At 33.1% G+C, this 25032-nt stretch overlaps 1 protein-coding gene and 1 long non-coding RNA gene across 6 annotated transcripts in view; one reads left to right on the top strand and one right to left on the bottom strand.

Annotated features, from left to right (window-relative positions):
* Positions 1 to 14851, top strand: part of LOC119077633 (homeobox protein cut) — a 121688-nt gene extending 106837 nt beyond the window's left edge. For 2 of the 5 annotated variants that reach the window (XM_037184846.1, XM_037184851.1), the window contains exons 6-8: positions 11640 to 12015; positions 12069 to 13368; positions 13434 to 14851. In XM_037184846.1, the coding sequence (XP_037040741.1) occupies positions 11640 to 12015; positions 12069 to 13368; positions 13434 to 14744 (2987 nt within the window). In that variant the 3' untranslated portion in view covers positions 14745 to 14851. The remainder of the gene's footprint in view (positions 1 to 11639; positions 12016 to 12068; positions 13369 to 13433) is intronic. The other 3 variants (XM_037184849.1, XM_037184847.1, XM_037184848.1) reach the window with 3 other exon arrangements.
* On the bottom strand, positions 703 to 12050 carry LOC119077648. Its single transcript, XR_005087848.1, has 3 exons — positions 12040 to 12050; positions 7952 to 7956; positions 703 to 1322 (listed from the first exon to the last, which is right to left on the bottom strand). It is a non-coding gene; the product is annotated as an uncharacterized LOC119077648 (long non-coding RNA).
* Positions 14852 to 25032: the final 10181 nt, after the last annotated feature.

Here is a 25032-nt window from a genome sequence, read left to right as displayed (position 1 = left end):
CGATCTATTTTTTCGGATTCCTTTTACTCATTCCTCTCGAAAAACACATTTTTTTTTGCTAGCCAAGTCACATTTCTGATAATTTATATTAGAAATAACATTCACAAAAACCAGATTCATTATGGTTATACCAGAAATTGGCTTCTGAAAAATTTTGTTAACAAATAATTTTTTTTTGGCTGTTGTATGATTAACATATACAACCATCATCCGCCTATAATTTGGATATCGGAAAAAGGCAATTAACTAATGATGTTCCCGTTTTGTTTTTATGTCTTCTCAATATAACATACAAATCGTCATTCGCTTTATATAATGGATGCGAAGAAGACACGGCCACATCATTATTTATGATAATATTGGACTGAATTTAATACACACGGTATAAACGTTGAAGAGAACCGTCCCCCCTCATCGTGACTGTCAATCAAAAAAAAATCATTTTTTGCTTCGTAGGTATTTTTGCTCTTTGGTTCAATTTAATATTTTATCACTCCAATCGCGATGGTTCGTTTTTATTGAGCATATAAGTTGGTATAACATCAGCTATATAAGTTGATTGTTATTTGAGATGTTGATTCGTCTTATGATGTTGGTCGAAGCGGCCAGAAGATGGATAACATTAAACTTTAAATTGACAATTTACTTCCAAAACGTTCAGTGTGTGTACGCATTAAGCATTATGCAAAGGCTAAGTTCTGGTTTTTATTAATCGTATGGTTACATGTTATGTCATCTAATATCTAACATTTTTCTATTCTTATTACAATGTCTTAAGTCTAAGTTATGTATTCTGTTTGTTCTGTTGATATTTACGATGATCACTTCATCGGGAGGTTACGTCGTAACAGGTCCGATAAGCCAAAGTGATGATGTTGTCCATTTTGTGCGATCCATTGAGAATGGCCATCATCGTTCACACCATGTTCGTTGTCCCGCCATATTTTTCAAATGTGATGTATGTCCAGTACAGCGCCATCTATGGGGGAGTAGTGGGGAGTGTGCCAACGTTTTTTCCCATCCATTTATTGCTTGACATTTCTGTCTTGTCGCCGTTGGCATGCATTATATGCGATGCACTGTATGCGTGTTTGTATACAGGAATGTCATATGCTTGTGAAGTCACATTATGAACAATTTTTTCCTGATACGTTTTCGTCGCTCCACAGCGACTACCCAATTTCAAGAAGCTTGGGTGGACTTAGGGACGTTGTACAATGTACTATTTCGTTAGAGAAAAATTTCTACTATGCCAACACCGGGGATCGAACCCGGGTCATTTTGGTGGCAGTCCAGTGCGTTCACCACTGAGCCACCCGTCCCTACCGAGTTCTGGTATGTTTACCAGACAATAGATTCCATTTTAAAACGCTCGTAAATCTAACACAGAAAATTTAATCAATAAAAGCAATTTAAAATTTCATGCGTAATTGAAGTAAAATTTAATTCATTTTCCCTTTTCATAATTTCTCAAAACGTTTCGCAATTTATAGACAATTTGAACTGAAAACTACAAAACACTTCTAATTGTCTGCGCTGGTTCGGTATAGGGATTCATTTATGCTATTCCGCAAGAAATATATGAAATAATTCGAAAATTAATTTTATATATTACAAATGATGATAGACACTTTCACAGAGAAGCAACGACATTACAAAGGTTTTGCGAAATAGAAAATAGAAATTTTGAAATGCGCCACAAAGTCAGAAATTATCATTCTGTTAAAATTGACACCTCATTAAGTTTTATATCGTTTGATGAACTGCAAAATAATCAAAACAAATCTTTAACATTTGCTGGCTGTATTAGTATATATACAAGTTGTTATGGCGGAAAGTTTAATTTAACTTTTGATGAGTACACGCATGTAAATACATATCAAATGACAGACTCAAACAATCGCTGCAATTACGAAATTATATTTGATCAAATTTCCAATTTTTGTTTAATTTCTCAAAACGAAAGTTTGACTTCCACAAAATCAAGTGATGAGCTCTACTGAGCTGGATCTAGCAAATGGTTTCTTCTACAGCGAAATAAGTCTTAAAGCTAATCCAATGAAGTAATAGATTATACATATCAAACCCAACGTGATACATTAAGCAAAAGAAGTAGTAGATTTCATGATTATATCCTAGATTACATCGCGATAAGCTTATCGTTTGGTAAAACATGACGAACGAATTTTCTTTCGCAAAGAACATTTTATCCATCAACTTTATGCTAATGATCAACTAAAATCCAAAACTTACTGCAATTACTGTAGTTTTCCATATTAATAGCAGCGAAATGAAAACTCATCAGACGATAAACCTTGCTATGCAATTAAATCAATTGATTTATATACGTCCGTTCATACAATATCAGCAGTATATACCCAAGCTTATAATAAAGAGTAGAAAAAAAAATTACAACAAAACCACAAAAATTTGCATAAGTCTTTACCAATCTTCGATTAAATTTAATTGCCAGCTAGTTAATTTATATTCTACCGCAATGGGGTATGTTACAGGTCTTTTTATACACCCAAGTATATCATAGGGCAACCTACTATCGAAAAAGACTTTAATCGTGATAGCGTGACGTCATACACGTTTTATGTGAATATATACATGAAAATTCATAATAAAGAAAAAAGTTCTTTTCTTTCGATTCATATTATAGATATGCCCGGGTTACCTGTAAATGTGTATGGAAATATATCAATATTCCGTATTCGAGAATGCCCTTAAATAAAATTTAACTTAACACAATATTACTGAATATATTAACGGTGAAACTGTAACGTTTTCATCGGGGCGGGCGCGCGGTGTGGTATGAGGTACGAATTATGAATGGGTTGATTTTGTGCATGGTAGAAAATCGGAAAAAAGAAAACGAATATATGGGAAAATAAGGAGGGGGGTACACGGTCGCTGAATTATAGCAATTCCATATATTAGTATTAGCAAGTCGAATTTAACATCAAAAAACTATAAATGTTCTTGTTGTATAGTTTTCTGATTCATTACTTCATTCCAAAACCGATAATTATTCGATATGCATGGTACCACTGGTGAAAATACCTATAAATATCATACCGCAATGTTTACATGCATTGAGGTATAACTCACATTCGGAATTTGGGGGAAATGTTTTTTTTCGATTCCGCCGATTTTCGAGGGTAGATTTCCGCTAAGAAAAAAAAATGTTTTTTTTTTCGTTCGTTCGTTGGCATTTGTATATATTGCGTTTTCAATGATATATCCGAGGATATAATATCGGGAAAAAAAGAGCTGTTCACCAGGTTAATGTATGTTAACGTGTGTAGAACACGGTGCTGATTAGGTTTTTTTATTTTTCTACTTGAAATTGCGAGCCGATTATTCGGATTGTTGTATTGGAAGGAGAAATGAACATATCAGTTTTTGAATTCCATTTTATGTCGGTGGATGGAATTTATGTTATGTTGTTGTTGTTTATTTCTTTGGTATTTATATCGAAATTTATTACCACACTCACGTTTCACAATTATTATCGAGACAAAAAAAAAATGGCAAAGAAAAATAAAGAAATAAATTTTCCCAAACGAAATCGATTAAATAGGGTGAATAAATTAGAATTTTTCGTTTGTTTCTGCTTTTATTTTCAGTTTTTATTTCCCATTTTTTTATGATTTTTTTCGATATGCTAATGTTTGTTAAAATATCACAATGAACTAAGTGAGAATTGAATGTGTGACGTTGTGTATTTAAGTGGAAAGCAAATGGAAAAATTATGATAAGTGAGTCTTGACCTAAATATTATAAATTTGTGTACGTTGATCACACGTTTTAATCTGCAATCAACGGCAAGTGAGTCACCATTATAATAATTAAATCTATTACTTCTATTGTTGAAAGAATCGACTAGTGTTTGAAGCAAAATCTATTACTTCATTTGTTTTTTATGTCATTTAAAAGGCATCACTCATTGCTTATTTTTGTTGTCCTTCTTGATAACATATGACTACAGTTTCTGCAATTAAAATAACGAATCCAGATTACTGAAGAATTTATTAATCACAAATTCGCTTTCTTCTGGCAACATCATTGGATAATTTGTATATTTAAACGACCAAATATTTTCTCAATCATAATTTGAGTTTTATATACATTGTGGTTGTTCCGTATTTCCGAGTTCCGTTCTGAGCATACCGCGGTACATTATATACATACTTTGAAGAGCGGCAGTCTTAAGAGATTTCTATTCAAAGAAAACTACATTCATAAAGTGATTCGAAAAGTCCCTAAGTAAATTGCCATTAAAGTATAAAATCAAACAGAAAATCATTACTCGCAGAAAATCGTACACCGATTAACCACATCAAAATAAAATTTATTCAAATATTTTGTTAACGAGCATCTTAATAATCCACTTTATGAATGTATCCTCTAAGAACATCAACATCGTAAAAAAAAAACTTTTTTTTTAACAGAAAAACTTTGACTATATGAACCATCCTCCTCTAATTACGCAATTCGAGAACGATATTTATGTACATATTAAAAACAGTATAACAGCATAAACGAGCATATATATTTTCGAACATTAATAACAAACATCACACATCTCTTCATGTAAAATTGAAAGTATATATTTTCCTGAAAATTAAACTTCGATACGCACACATCATCAATAAATACTCGGATAATTAAAAGCATTTTAAACATTTGAAGAGTTGTACTATTGGATTGACGGATTGGAATTGGTACATTCATAAACTGTGTGCACACATATTTTGTGAAAGGATGAGAGTTCGGAGTTATGGATTGCGTCTCAAATTGTATCTTATAGACATTTTATGTATCGAAACGATTTATAAAATCCACTTTGTGTGTTTATTTGGAATGGAAATGAATGAAAGTGCTGATTTATGTGTGTACATTACATCGATGGATTTATATATTTTTTTAAATTTTATTTTTCTCTCTTTCGGTGGAATAATATGTCTATTTGCTGTGAATGAATGGGAAATTTGAATGTTTGAATGGAGTGCGTTATGATCACTTATGGAAGAAATTTTTATTTTTTATTTTGTGTTTGTTTGAGGATAGGATTACAGGAAACGTAATATATTCGGAATGAATGTTTCTAGGGCGTGTAAGATGAGATAAATCGATTCGAATCAGAGCAGAGATCTATTATATATTTTTGGTGTATAAATGAATGTACAGAAAAATTAATTAGTTTCACAATTAAAAGTCAGTACACCTTCAAGGTCTTAAAATATAAATATTCACTTTCACCCAAAAAGCCAAACAAATAATCAAAAATAAACATGTCCCGTCTGCCACTCTAAATATGCCTATCAACCTCATATAAATCAAGATATTTATACGTTGCCATTTTCATACACTTTTAAGCACAACAACAACAACGACATCGAAAAAAGAATTTGTGCAAAATAAAAACAAAATAAAAAGTCTAAATAATCCAATTAAACATTTAGCTCAATATACTTTTCCAAATAACCATTTTGGCATCGGATCAAAATCAGTATTTCACTTCTCAATATAATAATATTGTGTGTTGGTACACACAATCGCTTGTACATCAACTCAATTAAACAATGTTATTTGTATGGCAAAATAACACATATCACTCTTTCGCAGAGTAATTTCGGGACCAATCAACATCATCTCTATGTGAATATATAATAAATATCCACCAAAACACACTGTGTACTTAAAATGTTAAAAAAATAGGAAGAAAAAAAAAGAAAATTCGAACAATTAATGAAAATGTATTTTGTATTAATAACGGACAAGTTATCCTACTCACTCTCTAATTTATAATGAGTTCAATATTTTTTACAATTTTTTTTTTCTGTTGGGATTTTGGCGACCGTTGCTCTGTGAGAAGTCATGTTCTTTCATCCGTCTAATTTTCCTCTTCTTTGTTTCTACAAAGTATAAAAGGCGACAAACTTTCAACCTGAATGCAATAATTTATTGCTCGAAAATAATATCAAAAAATCAACACCTCATCTCACACCGCCAGATTATGTTTCTGATTTTCGGTTGTTAATAATTTTTTGCTTCTTCTATTTTTAATTATTTATTATTGTTTATTTGATGGGTTACATGGCAATTTTTGCATTCTTAACGACTTGATGAGATTTTTGTTTGATTTTTGCGGTTCAACTTGTGGTCAATAGACTTTTTATTAAGTGACTCTCGCTTCTTCTTCTTAATAATTCTTTTTTTTTCTGCGTGAAAATAAAATATTTTGATTTAGTCGCATGTTAATTGAACCGACGAGCACATGTTTATCAACATTCCGCGAGGCTTCTGCTGATTTCATTTATATTGTAACATAAAATTCTTACCGATGATCGTACATGACGTGGGACACCCATTCATACATATAAGTTCAGAAACCTTCTCACTGTATACCGTCGTGGTTTAGACGCACAGCTATAAGTGACATGTAATTTAACTTGCTATGCCAGTTACTAACATCACTACACTCTATACATCTAATCCTTTTTTTCGATTTTTTTTTTATTTTAATAAAAATAAACAAAAAATTAAATCCGTTCGAATGCGCATATATGTTCAGCGAACTATTCAAACTCTTCAGAAAATTTCATTTACAAAGCCGATTTTATTTTCGTTTTTCTTTTGCATCCGCTTTTCTACCATTTTTCGTTCGCTATTTAATGCAATAGAAAATATTATACTTCTTCGGAGAGCTTAGGGCTCTTTTTAAGTACTATAATGACAGAACTGCGGTTTTATCCATAAATACAAATGCAAGAGACAACACACACGTATAAATACCAAACGATAAAATTCGATTGCACTTGAGGGAATTTGCTGTCTGCAGCTCGCTGAGTCTGATATCCAGTTTACCTGATGACGATCGCCGGTTATATAACGAGCTATAGAAACGCGAATGTACAAGATTATCTATAAATTCATTTGAGTTTTTCCATTCAGTGTTTTCCTATCCGTACCACAAAATACTGCACAAAATATTGTTCAACCGATTTGATAGAGAAGTACTTTCATTATCATCGGTTCTTTTTTGTTGTTGTTCTGGAATTTAGTATTTAACAATCCGTATCAATGGTACATCCACTGCGTTATTACCCTTCTAAATGCATACAATCATTTGCATAAAAATTCTTTTGACATTCAAAACTCATCGAAAAATATTTTTTTATCCGATGAATTGCAAGTGTTTTTATAGGTAACCATAAACCAGAGAACGAAGGTAAATTTGCGAATTGTTTTTTTATTCTCTGTCGAATTTTGATAGGTAAAATTAAACAGCCTCGATGAAGCGGGTAACAGTGGCAGAGACAGAAATATGCGACATGAGAAAATGCGACAAAGTGGATCTGTCGTAAAATTTGGATTTTTTTAGCGCAACATTTTTGAATGTTAATTTTCAAGAATTCGATTTTAATTGATTGAACACAAGAAATAATAAATATTTTCATAATTAATGCTCGCAACAGATCAAACCTGGCCTGAAACAAGAAAGTCTAATTAAAATCATGTTGGGTTGAGGCTTTTGATTGATCACAGGAATTTAATCAGAGAAAATCTCTTCACATAAACTGAATCAGAAAAAATCTCAGATCTAGAATCTAGACCGACGGGATCATATGAAATGAATCAGGTCGTTGGAGTGCTTTCCTAGGTTCGTATCTCAACGTAACAATTTCTTTGGATCTATTCACATAAAACCAATTTTAATGTTTATGAGAACGAGAACATTGGCCATGGAATTTTTCGTTTTTGAAAACATTTAACAACACCGATTTTATTATTTATGAGAACACTGTCACGGGTGGCACATTATTAATCAATTATTAATATAATAAAATCATAATTTTGCACACTTTTTCACACACAAAACGAAAAATCATCACAATCAACCACATCAAAACAAAAAAAATTAATTTAGAATTTTCACAACTGTCACTTTTTCGTTGAACCACTTTGTCGCAATATGACGCAACGACAAAACGACTCTGCCACTGTTACCCGCTTCATCGAGGCTGTTTAGGTAAAATGATTTTCATTTGAAAATTTGCTGCAGAGTTTTTTTTTGACTGGGAATACCAGGATGCAATTGAACTTTGCTTTTGATTTTCTATTTTTTTGTTTGATTTTTTTTCGTTGTTGTCTGTGTGTCGATACAAAGCTTTGTCGCCTCGTTTTATTCAATTGATATTGGAATGGTTTTTCATTAATTTTTTGGTGATTGCTTTACACTGTTGCAAATTGGATGTTAGGAGACAGATTTTGATCGTGAGATTAAAACGAGAAGAGTAGATCTATGGCCATTAGATAACCAAAAAATCTTCGTATGATCTTCCCTATATCCTTACTACTTCCATCATATCCAATGTGTCCGTCAGTGGTCATAAATAACTGATAATCGTTTTGTTGGTCCAATTAAAACTTATTTCTTTGACTTAAAAAAAAAGAACCAGCTCGCCATTAACCTTAAACATTTGACTGTAAATTAATAGATGCAAGGGACGAGAAGGTTTTAACCACGACCAAACATTTTGTCTACTAGTTTGAACTTCATAATATTCCGTTTAAATTACTTTTTAGTACATTCGCCTATCGTACAAACTTTATTGTTCGCATAAACATTGAGGGCATTTTATTCATAACGCTAGGAATAGGTTAAGGTTAAACTTGTGAACATGTATTGTTATGTATGTTATGTATGGATATGTGTAACGGAATGCTTTTAAAGGTTATGTAAATCACCAATGGTTCTTCGTTTATATAACTTCCATTCTATATACATATAATGCAATTGAAAGCAATTGAATGAATAAAATAAAGTAATAAGGACATTCATTCGCCATAACCTAACAATATGCATAAATATTTTTGGTTCATATCTCCATTCGAATATCGCCCGGCACATTAAATAACATAAATTGTGAAAATTTTGAGAGAGCGAAGCGGCTTGATATGGTTTGAGGTATAAGGTTAAGAGGGTTTTCTGGTCAAGTGACATTGCCTTTTCGTCGGACGACACCCTCCATTCCTTTTCCTTTTATATTATTTTATACATCGTATATTTGTAATATCTAAAATAATCTAGGACATTTACATTGCAAGTGGTGGTGGAGTGTGTAGAGAGTGTAGGGCTTTGTGTACCTAACAACACTTTTCGTCGATCCCGATCTATACATACATGTGTGTATAATAATATGCTCATTTTGCTATGTTATGAAAGTTGTGTTTGAAACACATTTGCTGAGAGTTTATGTTATGGGATGGTGTTGTATTATAGATTGGACGACTGTGAAAATTAAGTAGAAGGGTTAAAGACTAAAGGGTTTCGGTACGAATTCAGTTCATGGGTTAATTGCTCGATAATGCAATGGTCGGTTTCCTTTCATATTTTCCATCGCTTTATACACGTTAATTCACTTATCTAAGCTTTATGAATTCAAAATTTCTGATATATATCGATGTCGACGGACGATGTGTGTGTATGTGTGCTCATGCGACCCATGCCCAACTATAAAATAAATCTCTCAAATGGTGAAAATAAATAAGAGATTTGTAACGGCATATGAGACCATTTGAGTTTCATTTCTTTTTCATCTTCATGCAATTTTCGTATTATATTATAGCCAAGTGACAATTTTTGTCTGGAATATTGCTTAAACATTAATTAGGGTCAAACATCATTAAATTTCGATGTGTGTATAGTATATCCAACTTTCATATTTCGTTCGGTTCATTTTCTCATTTCGTTGAGAAATGCAATATGGAATGGAAATGATCTGAATTTTGTGGAAAATTAAAATAAATAAAAATTTCCTCAGTTTTATTTCGCTTTTTAAATACATTCAGATCAACACAGAGCTACATAAACGCGACATTTTGGCCGATTTCCAATTACTATGTGTGTAATTTAAGGTAGTAATTAAGTTCGGAGACGATGGGTAGACATTTTTGCCAATACATTCAGCATATTTCTCAGTCTGATATTTTAATGTGACAATAAATTAAATGAAATAATTGTTATTGCTCTTCCTTTCGAGGATACTCTGACTGCGGCATGCCGTTCAGTCTAATCCAGTTCGATGAATATTTCGTCGACAATTTTCATTTTTATTTGGATCATCTCAAAAATCGTTACAACGTACTTGTTTCACTTGTAAACAGCCTACATGATGAATCCTTGAATTATACATTCAAAATTACATTACGTCTCGATTTATATTTAAACGATTGATACATGACTGAAGTCATGAGTGTTGTATCATATACACTGTATTCGCGTCTTAATGAACACTGTTGTTGTGCCGTTGGCAAATTCCTTTGTTGTTTTCACTTAGAAACAACTCAGCATACACGAAAGAATATAAAAGAATCTTCTAGGCAATTAATCTGCATTAATATTGCCGAGGTAATAATACCGAAAACAAATCAAAATACCCATGCACATTGGCTGAGTGGTACGCCTTCTCGCTAAATCACCGAGCGACTACAACCGATTCTCAATATATAAAGTTTAATTATATCGTCATCATAATCATCTCGCATAGCCCCAACAATATAAAATAAATTACCAAGTCGAATGATGCCGATGATCAGGTATATGTGGCGGAGAGCGGTACACAGATTTTTATTTTCAATTTTTTTTCCTGAATAAAATTCCACATCTTGGATGGATTGAAATAATATATGCTCTTCATCCTTTCTGTCTATCCGTTCACAGACAGAATATTCGATGAGACGAATATGAATGTGTTGTATTACATTATATCCGAAAGTGAGCATCCCTTTTCCTCCCATCTCAAATCTCGAATCATATATTTTTCGGTTATTTTCTACCTTTCGCATATCTCATATTAATAAACGAATACTTTTGATTATTTTATGCTGGGTTATTTATACCTCACGATTATAAATGGCTGAAGCATTGAAGCAAAGCCCCAACATATATAGACGATGCCACATGAATTGAATGTTACACGTACATCATATATATGTATCTCTAAACCGCATATCATATCATCACCATACCATGGCGGTTCAAAAAGCTGGCACAAGCATTTTCCAATTATAAATCGAACTCTTTCGTTGTTTTCACGTCTTGTTTTTGCATCAGTTTTGTGTTTTGTATTATTGCTAGGTTGCCCGACAGCCAATTAGTTCATCCTTTCCGATTATACATTATGTGTTCTTCTCTTCTGTGCGATATATACTGCTGGGTTTATGTGAGTTTTTTTTGTTGTTGTTTTGTGAGATGGTTCGTTTCGAGAGGTTGGTTTTGGTTTTATATATTTCTGTCTTTATATCGATGTGATCCATACGGGAATTTCGTCTTCAAATTGTATTATGTGTGCACAACTGTTCACTTAATGAATCTGTGTGTTGAGTTGTTCTAACATTCTGCTATTGAGTTGAAATTGATTAACTTATTGCAACTGATCTTGAGATTCGGAAGTTTTAAGATTTAAGGATTAGGTTCACCTTTCTTTCCTTTGTGGACTGCATGTGTCTATGTCTAAGTGGTTGAACAGATGTCAATAGATTTTAAGCAATCACACCATATAAATCACAAGTATGGTGGTAGGCCACCTAGTATAAATTTGGTACAGATCTCCTAACAATTTCAGACGCTCCAGATTCCGGAATGCCGTCATTTGGTCGATCCGAGGATGGTATGGCTGATGATCGCATCGCTCATATTCTATCGGAAGCTTCAAGCATGATCAAACCATCGCCGCAACAGCAACATCATTTAAGCCAGCAGCAACAGCAACATTTACAACAACAACACCATATGCTCAAACAACATGATGATTCAATGAACAGTAACGATGATTCCAAATCGCCACCGAATCAGTGTACATCGCCGTTTTCGCGCGACTCACAAAATCGCCGGCTGAAAAAGTACGACAACGATGACATACCTCACGACAAGGTTACGCGAATCTATCAAGAGGAATTGGCTAAGCTGATGGGCCGTGGTTCGAGAGATTCATTTCCAAGGTATGTGTAACGAAATTATTCAACTAGTGAAGCGGCTGCTAGAATTAATTTAGTATTCTCTTTCCACATTTTTTTAGTGGTGGGATGCCACCAACATCCCAAATGCCTGACGATAACATTCGGATGGCACTCGAAGCATATCACCGTGAATTAGCCAAATTGCAACAAAGTGGCGGTAACATACCAAATTTTCCAAATTTACCGGGATTATTGGCTTTGCAACAGCAGGCACTGAATGGGGCTCAAGATCTATCGGTGAAAAAGGAACAAACCAAAATGAATGGTCAACCTCCGTCGAATATCGACGAATTGAGTAAGGACAGTGAAGATCCTCGACACTCAGGCAGTGCATTTAGTCTAGTACGACCAAAACAAGAACCGGGCACAACGCCTACAACGACGGCGTCGTCAGCCGCTCCAAGTCCATTGGGAAACTCAATTCTTCCGCCCGCAATGACTCCAACTGATGATTTCTCTTCAGCCGCAAGTCCATTGCAGCGAATGGCTTCGATTACAAATTCCCTAATATCACAATCACCAGTCTCGAGTCATCACAATAGTCCACAGCGGCCGTTGAAGGCTGTTCTACCACCAATTACCCAACAACAATTCGACATGTTCAACAATTTGAACACCGAAGACATTGTACGACGTGTCAAAGAAGCACTGTCTCAATACTCAATAAGCCAGAGGTTGTTCGGTGAGTCAGTGCTTGGACTGTCTCAAGGTTCGGTTAGTGATTTATTGGCAAGACCGAAGCCATGGCATATGCTCACACAGAAAGGACGTGAACCATTCATTCGAATGAAAATGTTTTTGGAAGACGACAATGCCGTTCATAAGTTAGTCGCCAGTCAATACAAAATCGCCCCAGAAAAACTAATGCGAACTGGTAATTACAGTGGCACACCGCAACTACCACAAGGTATAAAGCAAATGCCCCCCATGCAGAAGATGATGAACGAAATGTCGAAGTTGCAACAAGAACAACATTTGATTCACATGCAACAAATGCAACAGCAAATTGGAAATAGCCAACAACAGGCGATGCTACTAACGCCGCCTGGTATGCCACCACATCACCGAATCAGTCTGCCTTCAGAAGAAAAGAAACCCATGTCTATGCCGACACACTCTCCGCAACAGCAACAACAGCAACACCAACAACAACAGCAACAACAAGCTCAACAACACCACCATCAACAACAACAACAGGCAAATGCAATGAGAGGAATGCATCAACACATGTCTCCGACAGTGTACGAAATGGCAGCGCTAACCCAAGATCTAGACACCCAAATTATTACCACAAAAATCAAAGAGGCTCTACTGGCTAACAATATTGGCCAAAAGGTAAGACATTTTCAAAGGATTTGTTGAACTGATGGCTTCAACGATGTTTTCTCTGTTAATTTCAGATATTCGGTGAAGCTGTTCTTGGTCTGTCTCAAGGCTCCGTTTCGGAACTTTTATCGAAACCCAAACCGTGGCACATGCTCAGCATTAAGGGACGCGAACCATTTATTCGTATGCAATTATGGTTGGCTGACGCAAACAATGTTGATCGTTTACAAGCACTGAAAAATGAAAGACGTGAAGCCAACAAGCGACGTCGTTCAACTGGTCCTGGTGTGCAAGATAACAGTTCTGACACAAGCAGCAACGATACATCCGAATTTTACACATCGAATTCGCCTGGACCTGGTTCAGTAGGATCGGCCGGCGCTCCTCCCAACAAAAAGCAACGAGTACTGTTCTCCGAAGAACAAAAGGAAGCCTTGCGGCTGGCGTTCGCCTTAGATCCATATCCAAATGTAGCAACAATTGAATTTTTAGCAACGGAATTAGGATTGTCCACGCGAACGATAACAAATTGGTTCCACAATCATCGAATGCGTTTGAAGCAACAGGTACCACACGGTGGACCAGCCGAACCTGTTCCATCCAGAGAAAATCAATCCGGCGCACCATTCGATCCGGTTCAATTTAGAATTCTGTTGAATCAACGGTTAATGGAACTGCAAAAAGAACGTATGGGCTTGGCTGGCATTCCATTACCATATCCACCATATTTTGCCGCAAATCCGAATTTAGCCGCATTGATCGGCCGTGGCTTGTTACAGTCGAACGAAGCCGATCTGTCTGCACTGAACAACGCATTCAAAGAGCAAATGAATGGTTTGGATCTGACAATGAGCTCATTGAAACGCGAACGTGATGACGATTTCGATGAAATGGATGCTGACGGTGATGACGATCATGTGTCCGATGGTGAAGACGACGATGGTGGCGACGGCGATGCCAAAAGTGATTCGAACAAAGAAGATATCTCAGCATCACTAGCTGCCATACAAGCCCGTACAAACCGACGCAAACCGGCCGCACCACAATGGGTGAATCCGGTATGGCATCAGGATGATAAGAAATCTGCACCGAAACCGACACCAGCCGAAGATGAAGTGATTATCAACGGTGTGTGTGTGATGCAACAAGCTGCTGACTACAGTCGTAGTGAGGAGACGGTTCGCATCGAACCGCAAGATGTCCAAGATCGATTCGCCGGTGATAATGACGATGAACGGAGTGACGATGAAGATCGAACGGACAAAGACGATGAAGCGATGAAGAACGATAAAGTGGAGGATAAGGATGATGCGGCTGCGGGTGAATTGCAAACGAATATCAAAAGTGAAGAGGATGATGGGGATGGTGAACGTTGGGACTATTAAAGAGTGAGAAATTGTGTGTTCATTAGCTTAAAGAATTAAAACAAAAAGAAGTAAATGGAAGAGAGGTAGAAAGAAAATCGAAAATGTATTAAGACGATCAAATCGCTCAAAATAAAAAATAAAAAAAAAATATTGAAATATCAGTGCAATTGAATGAATATGAAAATTTCATAAATAAAACAAAGAATGAAATAAATGAAAACTCGAAAACATTTTTAAAAGTAAAATTATTGTGATTTTTAAGAGAAACCTTTTTTTATGTTACGAACATTTTTTTTGTCATAATTTTCCTAATTAATTTGTTAAAAATAAAAACAAAATAGAGTTGTAAATAAGAAGCGGATGTGTAAACAAATTAAAAAAATCAAGAAAATTAATTAATTAAGAAAAAATCTAAATTTTCTTTCTTTTTCTGTTGCATTAGTGAAAATTGATTTTATTAAATTTTCTAAAAATTTATAAAATTGCACGACCCATCACGAAAAAAAAACGAATCCAATCGAAATCTTAGTTTCTTAAAAATCAAAAAAACATTTTTTTTGTTAGTTCGTCATTCATTTTACATTGATTGAAGGATCCGAAAGAACTTTATACCAAATATTAAAATAATTTCTTCTTTAAAAAAAAACCGTACTAATTACACGAATCAAAAAGTGTACTTAATTTTGTCCCGGTGTGCAATTAAATTTAATTTAAATGAACAAAAAAGAAAAACAGACAATTTTTTGATCGAATGGATGGCTTCTCTTCAATCAATACAGCACACACATATACTTTACACACACAATACATAAACGCCTGGTTTAATCAAAATATTATAAGACTGTTACCAAGATTATTATCAAAGTAAGTTTTTAAAATGATGAAAAATAATAAAATGCAAACAACAAAACCGCATGAAAATAATTTTTAGCTAAACCAATAAATTAGTTTCAATGATTAGCCTTTTTAAAACAAAGAAAAAAACATTTGTTTAGTTTTTTTTTTCTTTACAAAAAGAAGAAACTTAACAAATAAGCCAAATTTATTTTTTCTGTCTTTGAGAGAAAATGGTATTTGGTGTATGGGATAACGTTTAAAACAGAAAAACATAGAATAGATCCATTTATAAATATACCAAAAATTAAATTTAAAGAAAAAAAAACAGAAACAAAATAGCAAGAAAGATTATAAATTTAGAGAAAGGAATAATTTAAAGTAAAAAAATAAGTGAAAAAATAGGCGAACAGATCAAGTGAATAGTAAAACGAAGGGATAAACTAGTCCAGATTTTCTCATATAAAATAATTTTCAGTGAAAAAGATTTTTGTTTTAAAAATTTTAATTTAATTTAAAAAACCGCAAAACATTTTTTTAAATAAATTTTCGTTTTTATTTTCTTCAAACAAAACGAAAAAATATAATTTTTTGTTGATCTCACATTCACACCAAATAAAATTTAAAAAAAAATGAAAAAGAGAAAATAAAATTTAATTTTAGAAGTTTAAAACTATGAATCTTACTTAATTTCTATAAAATAAATCAATTATAGAAATGCAAAAAAAAACGTACCGAAAAAATGAACAACATTTTTTTCTGTTTTCAGTTAATATGATTTTCGAATCGTGTAAATATTGTAAATATTGCAGATACAAAAAAAAATCTAAAAATTTATATTCAAAATGTAGAAAATTTTAAGAAATTCATTTAAAGAGAGAATAAAAAAAATAATAATTTCAACGCATATCGACAGGATGGAAAGATTAAATTGAAGAAAGAAAAAAAAAACAGTTACATTTAGACTAGAGGTTTTTTGGAGACACGGAACAAACGGAAATGGAAATGAAATGAAAAGAAAATGCATTATGTAAAAAGAACAAAAAATTATTCTCTAATATTGAACAGAAAATAGAAAAAGAAACAACAAAATTATTCCACCCAATTTAAAAAACGACTTGTGAATGAACATTAAAAGGAACCATAATCCTTGCATAATATGAAAAACATAAAATGAAAATTATTTAACGAAAAATAATGAATTTAAATAAACAAAAATTAAATAAAAAAGAAACAAAAATTGTATTTAAAAAAAAAGAAAAATAAATTTGTTGGCTTCACACCCGATGAAACCCATTCAATCAATGGTCATCGAAGTGTTACAAAAATATAAAAATACCAAAAAAAAAAATGAAATTCAAATCTTTTATTGATTTAAAAAAAAAGTTTTTTCTTTCGTTTCGTTGTCAATTTTTTATCAATTTTTTCATTTTCTGTATTTTCTGTATTCTATATTAGAAGTAGTGGAGCTGTAAAAAATAGACTTGAAATTCAAATTCTTCCATTACGTGTTGTTAAACAATGAAAAAAAGTTTTTTTTCCTTTAATTTTGTTATTGCATTTTCTTTAATTTTATTAATGATTTTTTTTTTAATTACAAGAAACTTGTTATGTTGTCTGACGAAATAAAAATGAAAACTAAATTTGCATTCCAAAAATGAAAAATTATTTCACCGAAAGTCTTTCTTTTTTCTCCCTTTTTAATAGAAATCCTTTTCCAGCAAAAAACAAAATATTTGAATATTAAACGTAAACTTAAACAAAAAAAAGAACTCAATACGTAAAAAACTAAAAGTAAAGAAAGAAAAATTATACAAACGAAGTTAATGCTGTACATTAAAAGTAAAAACAAAAAAAAATATTTCGAAGATTGTAAATTAAAAACAAAAAAAAAACTATTATAATCAAAATATAAAAGATACTTATTTAAATGATGGAAAAAATGAGCGGAATGAAGTAAGAAATACGTTTAAATTATAAAAGAAGAAAAAAATAATTAAAAAAACCAAAATACAAAAAAGAACAAAATTGCAATAAAGACTTTTCGAAAGTCAATTCGTTTTATATTTTAAATATGTTTCCATTTTGTGTACACGTGTATTATCCTCCTTTTTGTCTTTTTATTTTACTGGATTTTTTTAATAAAATATTTTTTAATTTTCATAATTTTTATAAAAAGAAGAAAATTAGAAAAAAAAATTAAAAAAAAAACAAGTAGACGAATCGTGTATAATTGTTACTGGAACGAAAAATGTAATGAAAGTAACAAGATAAAAAAAGTTTTAAATTCTTAACGAATTATTATATCATTATGATTATTATAATTGAATTAAAAAAGAAGAAGAAATGATAAAACCGAGCATAGGTAGTGGGAGAGACAAAGAAGAAGAAAATTATTATTAAAAATATTATTATTATTATTATTATTATTAATGAAAGAACTACACAAAAAAGAAACAAGAAAAAACAAAAAATTTTAAAATGAAAACCAGAAGAATGGAAAAGAAAGAAACAAAAAAAATGGTTTATATAAGTGATGACCCTGTAAATATTTATTATCATATCATAATTATTATTAATTATTAATTAATTACAATTAATTATATTATTATTATATTATATTATTGTCTTCTTTAAGAATTTCTAAACTTAAATAAAAATTATCTGTATCAAAAAAAAAATAATTCAACTCTTTGCATTTTCACTTAACCCTAACCTTCTGATTCTAATGGTCGTCAAAATCTGAAAATTCTCATGGTACTTGTTACAAGCCTTAAGGATCGGGTCAAACAGTTCGAAGAAGCCACTAGATTGCAATCGGTGACAATTGCAGACCAACTTGAAACAATTAAATGCATTCGGCCAACAAATCCACCATCGAGAGTTGAACCTGTTTAGTCTAACAGGTAAAACATTCCATAGTTGCTTTTCATACGGGCGATAAAATTTTGACCGACCTGTATACAAAAAAAAGTCGAATGAATCAAATGAGACAGTTAATAGGGAACTCCAGACAATTTGGACACGTACAACAGACAGCGCCCATAGAGTCAGTCACAAAGAATACCATAAAGTATACAAATTCGTTTGACACTTCTCTATTAGCCTGTCGTAGACGGCAAGCATATTAAAAGTTTTACTATTCCAACTTCATTTGCTTCATTTGATCGAAGATTTTTAGAAATTGATTTCAGAAATCTTTTACTTCATTTGTTTTGAACATGATTTTTGCTATATAAGGCCTCATCAGTCAGAGCTTGTTGTTTATTATTGCTGTCGTTGTCGATAACAGTAAATAGCCTCAATACAACGTACACACACACTCCTATTGAGGTATTGGTATTGAGGCTATTTAGATAACAGATGACAGTCGTCCGTAACAGGTTAAGAGGAAGCACGGGGTTTGAAGCAAAGTATATAAACCACTGAAGGTCCCTCAGCGGATCAGAGTTTTTACGTATCACGTACGTATCATGTTGCAGATATTGCAGTGTCAAATTCTGTCCAAGTTCTCAAATTTGTGCAAGGTGAAGCTCTTTTTCACGAAGCAATCTACGTAGTCTTCATATAAGAATATTCAATTTGACAACAGTGCGTGTGGCAACTTGCAACAACAAAAATCAAAACCACCTGAAAACCGGTGGCGATCCACTCGTCAAACGGACACTACATGAACAAATTTCTTAATCTAATAGCAATCAAAATTGTTTATTACTCTCAGAGGCGCTAACTTGTATTTGTGAGACCATGAGACCCATGAGACCCTTTTTATTTATTTTGCTGTAAAAGTGCTGGTGTTCAGTATGAATCAACCTTCGAGTTGTGGTGCCCAGGCCTCACTTGTCCTTAGAAGTCGGCACCCCGATTACTGATTACTCTGCACATATGAGATATGAGCTATACAGTCGTCGACTTTCAAATAAATTGCTAATTTCGTTTCAGCTGTTTTTCAGCTGATTCACTCATACAAACGAAAGAGCTTAGACTTGTTTATATGGGTGATATAGTTACATGAGTTACATTTACAACACACTCGTTGTTGTGGTAAGACCGTTCAAAGATGTTAAAACAATTTATTTTGTATGAGTACATTAGCTGAAAAATAGCTTATACAAAATGCGTTACTTGTTTGAAAGTTGCAGATGGGATCTCCACCGAATCATTTAATAAGGGTTGCAAACCCGAAAAAAGTTCTAAAAGGTTTATTAAGCTTGCACTGCTTAGAAAGTCTAAAAGAAAGTGAAGATTATTGCTGTTAGCGATTAAGGTCAACGATTTTTGGGAAGAAATTTTTCCACATTTTCTTGAATTTTCCAATATTTCACTAAATCTTCTCAAAAAAAAATTCTTGGTAAAATTCAGAAAAATGTATAAAAATTTGTGTAAATGAAGAAGATAATGGGAAAACGTTTTCCTGAAAATAAGTCTTAGATTCTGGTAGAGCACTTTTTCTTTTAAATGCAATTAAAATGGAAGCATTCGGGAGAAAAGAATAACGAAAAAGTTGGTACAGAATTTATATTCGCTCGTCGATATGCAACGGAATTTATCATTTCACTTGCTGTCTGTGCATTATTATGAATATTTTCATACTTTTGGTATAACTAATTTCCCTATCCAAATTGTCGACTCTTTTTGCTCTTGTATAAGATACTGGTGAAAACATCGTGGTGCACGAAAGAAGGCATCTCCATAACATCGAAAACACCAGAAAGGTGTAAAGCGCCATCTTGTTTAATTGTAACGAACTCTGCACAACAACAAAGCTTTGGAAATATTTTACCGAAAGTATTAAGCTATATAAACAAGAGTACACATCATTTTCAGTGTTTTTATTTCCGAAGCTCTGTTCATATTGTCACAGAGTGTTTCTTAAATTTTCACTTTATATATGAAGGAATCAAACGCTTGTTATGGAATAGTCTTCACTGAGATACGAGCAATAAATAAAGAAACCTTTCTAGGTTTCATGAAAGTCATCTATTGCCGACAATGACGACAACAATAACAAAAAAAAACCTTTGTTAGTGTTCTCGTACACAACAAAACATATGTTAAGACCATTAAAGTAGTAGATTCTATCGAGTATTGATATTTTTAACAAAAGAAGTAGCAGATTTTATGACCCCATGCTATGTTTGGCATTTGTACAGCATATTTTTCGTCATAATTGTCTTACCCAAAACGTCAGAATTTGTCAAAGAAGTCTCATCAATAAAAATTAGGCAGATGCTATTTGCACCCGAGTGCAAATAGTCAATGTGAACACTATTTGCACCCAAGTGCAAATAGTCAATATGAACATTATTTGCAATCGGGTGCAAATAGTCAATGTATGAGCTATTTGCAGTCGAATGGTCTGTTAACATTATGAAATATGATTTCGCGCCGCACGAAATCAAATTTCATAATGTTAACAGACCATTTGACTGCAAATAGCTCATACATTGACTACTCCTTCGTTTCAACTAACAAAAAAACATGTTTTTCAAACAAAAAATTCATTTCGTTAGAAAATAGTTTCAGCGAATTACGTTGAATTGTGACAAAGCAGAAATAATCAATATTTTATTTTTCGGCGCTTTCCGACGTTTTGTGGAAATTGAATTTCCTCAAGGTCTCAGAAGGGCGCCTAAATATGGCGCATTTCGACAAAGGCTACTTATTTGGAACACACCAAACTCCTCCCGTATAAACAGTTGGTAGATGAAAGAATTCAGTAACAAATTAGTCCCCTTACATATTTTGTATTGTAGAAGGATGAGTTCAGTTGGAACAAACCAAACCACTTCCTTACACAAATTGTAGAAGGATGAATTCAGTTGGAACAAACCGAAATCCTTCCTTACACAAATTGTAGGAGGATAAATTCAGTAGGAACAAACCAAACTCCTTGCTTACACATTTTGTAGAAGGATGAATTCAGTTGGAACAAACCAAACCACTTCGATGAATTCAGTAGGAACAAACGAAAGTCCTTCATTACACAGTTTGTAGAAGAATGAATTCAGGTGGAACAAACCAAACTCCTTCCTTATACAGTTTGTAGAAGGATGAATTCAGTTAGAACAAACTAAACCACTTCCTTATACAAATTGTAGAAGGATGAAGTCAGTAGGAACGAACCAAACTCCTTCCTCACAACGTTTGTAAAAGGATGAATAAGGTATGCTTATTTATATAAATTGACGATGATATCTTAAAAGTCCCTAATAATGATTGCTTCGACACTTATTTATTTTACCGGAAATGTGCACATAATTAAATTAAAGCATTTCCGCAAAACAGCCTTTTTGTAAATTAGCGCCTAAAATAATTTGAGATTTCCTGTGTAATTTACGGCTAGCTTCACAGCAAGAATTTGTCAAACTGTCGAAACTTGTCAGAAATTTTGTTCACCTGAATGACAACATATTTTTTATTTGATTTCTACAAAATTCTACGACTGAATTTGCAAAACATATTTATTTCAGGAAGCTGCTAAACACAAAAATTTCGAAAATTTTACATTGGAATGTACAAAAAACGTTAAATTGTGCAGAAAAATTACATTTTCTGATCACACACACGGTTCAAGGGAATTAGTTTGAGATTAAAACTATTTGGGAGAATTTTTCATCACTTCTATAGATCAGTGTCAAATAACGGTTTCTTCTCTCAAATATTGTCAAATGAGCTGTCAATTTCACAAAGCTAACCCCAAACAATGACATCTAAATTTGTTTAACATTGAGGTTTAGCTTTGTGAAAATGACAGCTCATTTGACATCTCAAACGACATTGACAATGATCTATTTAGGACAGTAACTAATGTACACACTTATCTGCTTCCTGTCCAAAAATTACACTAAATCACTTCCTATTTAACGTAATATCACAAACTTTCAACTCAAATTTGATTAAAATAAAAAAATTACTGTGGCCATTTGACATTTGTCGAAACAAAAATCCATTGAACTATGGGTGAATGGGTGAACAAATCAAAGTGGCAAACTTAATACCTTATGTGGAATTTATGTGGAAAATGGGGCAAATCACATATTTTAGGAATTTATAAAGTGAAAAGTATTTTCGGTTTTAAGTCTTTTCGTCAAAAGACGAGACACGGGTATCTTTATTTTCATTTTTTAATATTTTCTGCAAAAATTTTTAATAAAAAACCGTTTTTGGCTTACCTTATTTAGTAGGAACACAACAAACTCCAAACATAGTTTCTAGAAGGACGAATTCAGTTGGAACAAACGAAAGTCCTTTCTTACACAAATTGTAGAAGGATGAATTCAGTTGGGACAAACCAAACTCCTTCCTTACACAGTTTGTAGAAGGATGAATTCAGTAGGAACAAGCCGAAATCCTTCCTTACACAAATTGTAGGAGGATGAAGTCAGTAGGAACGAATTAAACTCCTTCCTCACAAAGTTTGTAGAAGGATGAATTCAATAAAAACACCACAAACTGCAAACATAGTTTCTAGAAGGATGAACTCAGTAGGAACAAACGAAAGTCCTTCCTTACGCAAATTGTAGAAGGATGAATTCAGTTGGAACAAACCAAACTCCTTCCTTACACAGTTTGTAGAAGGATGAATTCAGTAGGAAAATGCCGAAATCCTTCCTTACACAAATTGTAGAAGAATGAAGTCAGTAGGAACGAACCAAACTCCTTCCTCACAAAGTTTGTGGAAGGATGAATTCAGTAGAAACACATCAAACTCCGACCATAGTTTCTAGAAGGATGAATTCAGTGGGAACAAACGAAAGTCCTTCATTACACAGTTTGTAGAAGGATGAATTCAGTAGGAGCAAACCAAACTCCTTCCTTACATAGTTTCTAGAAGGATGAATTCAATAGGAACCAACAAAAGTCCTTCCTTACACAGTTTGTAGAAGGATGAATTCAGTTGGACCAAACCAAACTCTTTCCTTACACAGTTTCTAGAAGAATGAATTCAACAAACGAAAGTCCCTCCTTACACAGCTTGTAGAAGGACAGTTTCAGTTGGAACAAGCCAAACTCCTTCCTTACAAAGTTTGTAGAAGGATGAATTCAGTAGGAACAAAACTCCTTCCCTACTGAGTTTGTAGAAGCTATAGAATTCGGCTAGATCAAACTAGACACTTTGTATATACAATTTGCAGCGAATTGTGCGAGTAGCATTTTCTATAATATAATTCGCACAGGTTGCGAACAATAATTTTTTAATTATTTCCGATAGTTTCAAAAAGTTGGGTGCAAATAGCGTTCATATTGACTATTTGCACCCGGGTGCAAATAGTGTTTATATTGACTATTTGCACCCGGGTGCAAATAGTGTTCGTAAAAATTAACTATTTAGTTCATGCAATTTAATTTAACAAACGATAAGCAAACGTTACCACGAGCTTTTCTCGTTATATCGTTATAGTATGTTACGTCAATGTTTGTAAATATTTGTTTAGGCAAGTGTGAGGTTTGCGGAACGAGCCGAAGGCGAGTGAAGAAATCCCACGTGCCTAAACAAATATTTACATGTTTGTGGACGGTAAGTGCATTTTCCCTGTCACAAGCAGTGATGTAAAGTGCACTTTACCGTGCATAAGCATGTAAAAGAAGCATGAACAAATAATTCATAGACAACATAAATATTACGTGCCTACAATACGTTCGACTTTCAATGCACACTCTCAGTGACGGTATAGCGTAAGAACAGGTGAACAAAAAATCACATAAAATCAAAAACAAGACTTGCTTTCAAACGGTTGCAGCTCATCAGATAAAGAGACACAATTTTCTTTAAAAAAATGAAACAACACACAAAAATGAATCGATTCAAATTCCGCTATATGTTGCAATATCAGTGAAGTCAATTTATTTTTATCAAGTTTAACAACCAAAATTCACGAGTTTCCCTAGTCATGTGAATTTCGTTTTTTACTTTTTCCAGAAAAACACTGTTTCTTGTATCAGGCGCTTATAAAATGAAACCGAAACGAACAACATGTTATTCTTTCCAGTCAATGCGTCGCTAGGCATATTCGTGTACACGAGATACACAACCCACGGTAGGTAGATAAATAAGTGTAGAAGAAAAACATCTTCAATATTTAATGTAAAACATTTTGTGAAGGAAAAAAAAAATTATTCAAAAAAGCCATCAGCAATGACCATCAAAATAAATATGAAAGAAAGCAACCGTTCCGAGTTACATTTTTGGTTCATTGAATGTTTAGTCGTTTGATATGATTCAATTCGACGATACGAAGCTACTCTTAAAGCTACAGTCATCTTATATCGAACGCCAAAATTTGATTGTTGTTAAAGATTCGTTCACTCAAAAGTTTACCATGTATATTACGGTGATTTATTGCAACAAAGCCATATAATGTGTGTGCTGTATAATATGGTGGGTGTGTCATTAAAGCGTGTGTTTTTTTTTAACTCATCCTCTGTGTTGTGAAAGAGGTTTAGTTTCATCCTAACGAAATTCCATTGT

The sequence above is a fragment of the Bradysia coprophila genome, unplaced genomic scaffold (genome assembly GCF_014529535.1).
Source record: "Bradysia coprophila strain Holo2 unplaced genomic scaffold, BU_Bcop_v1 contig_24, whole genome shotgun sequence".
Taxonomy (NCBI): Eukaryota; Metazoa; Arthropoda; class Insecta; order Diptera; family Sciaridae; genus Bradysia; species Bradysia coprophila.
The sequence above is the reverse complement of the archived record's forward strand: the minus strand, read 5'-3'. Positions and strand labels throughout refer to the sequence as shown.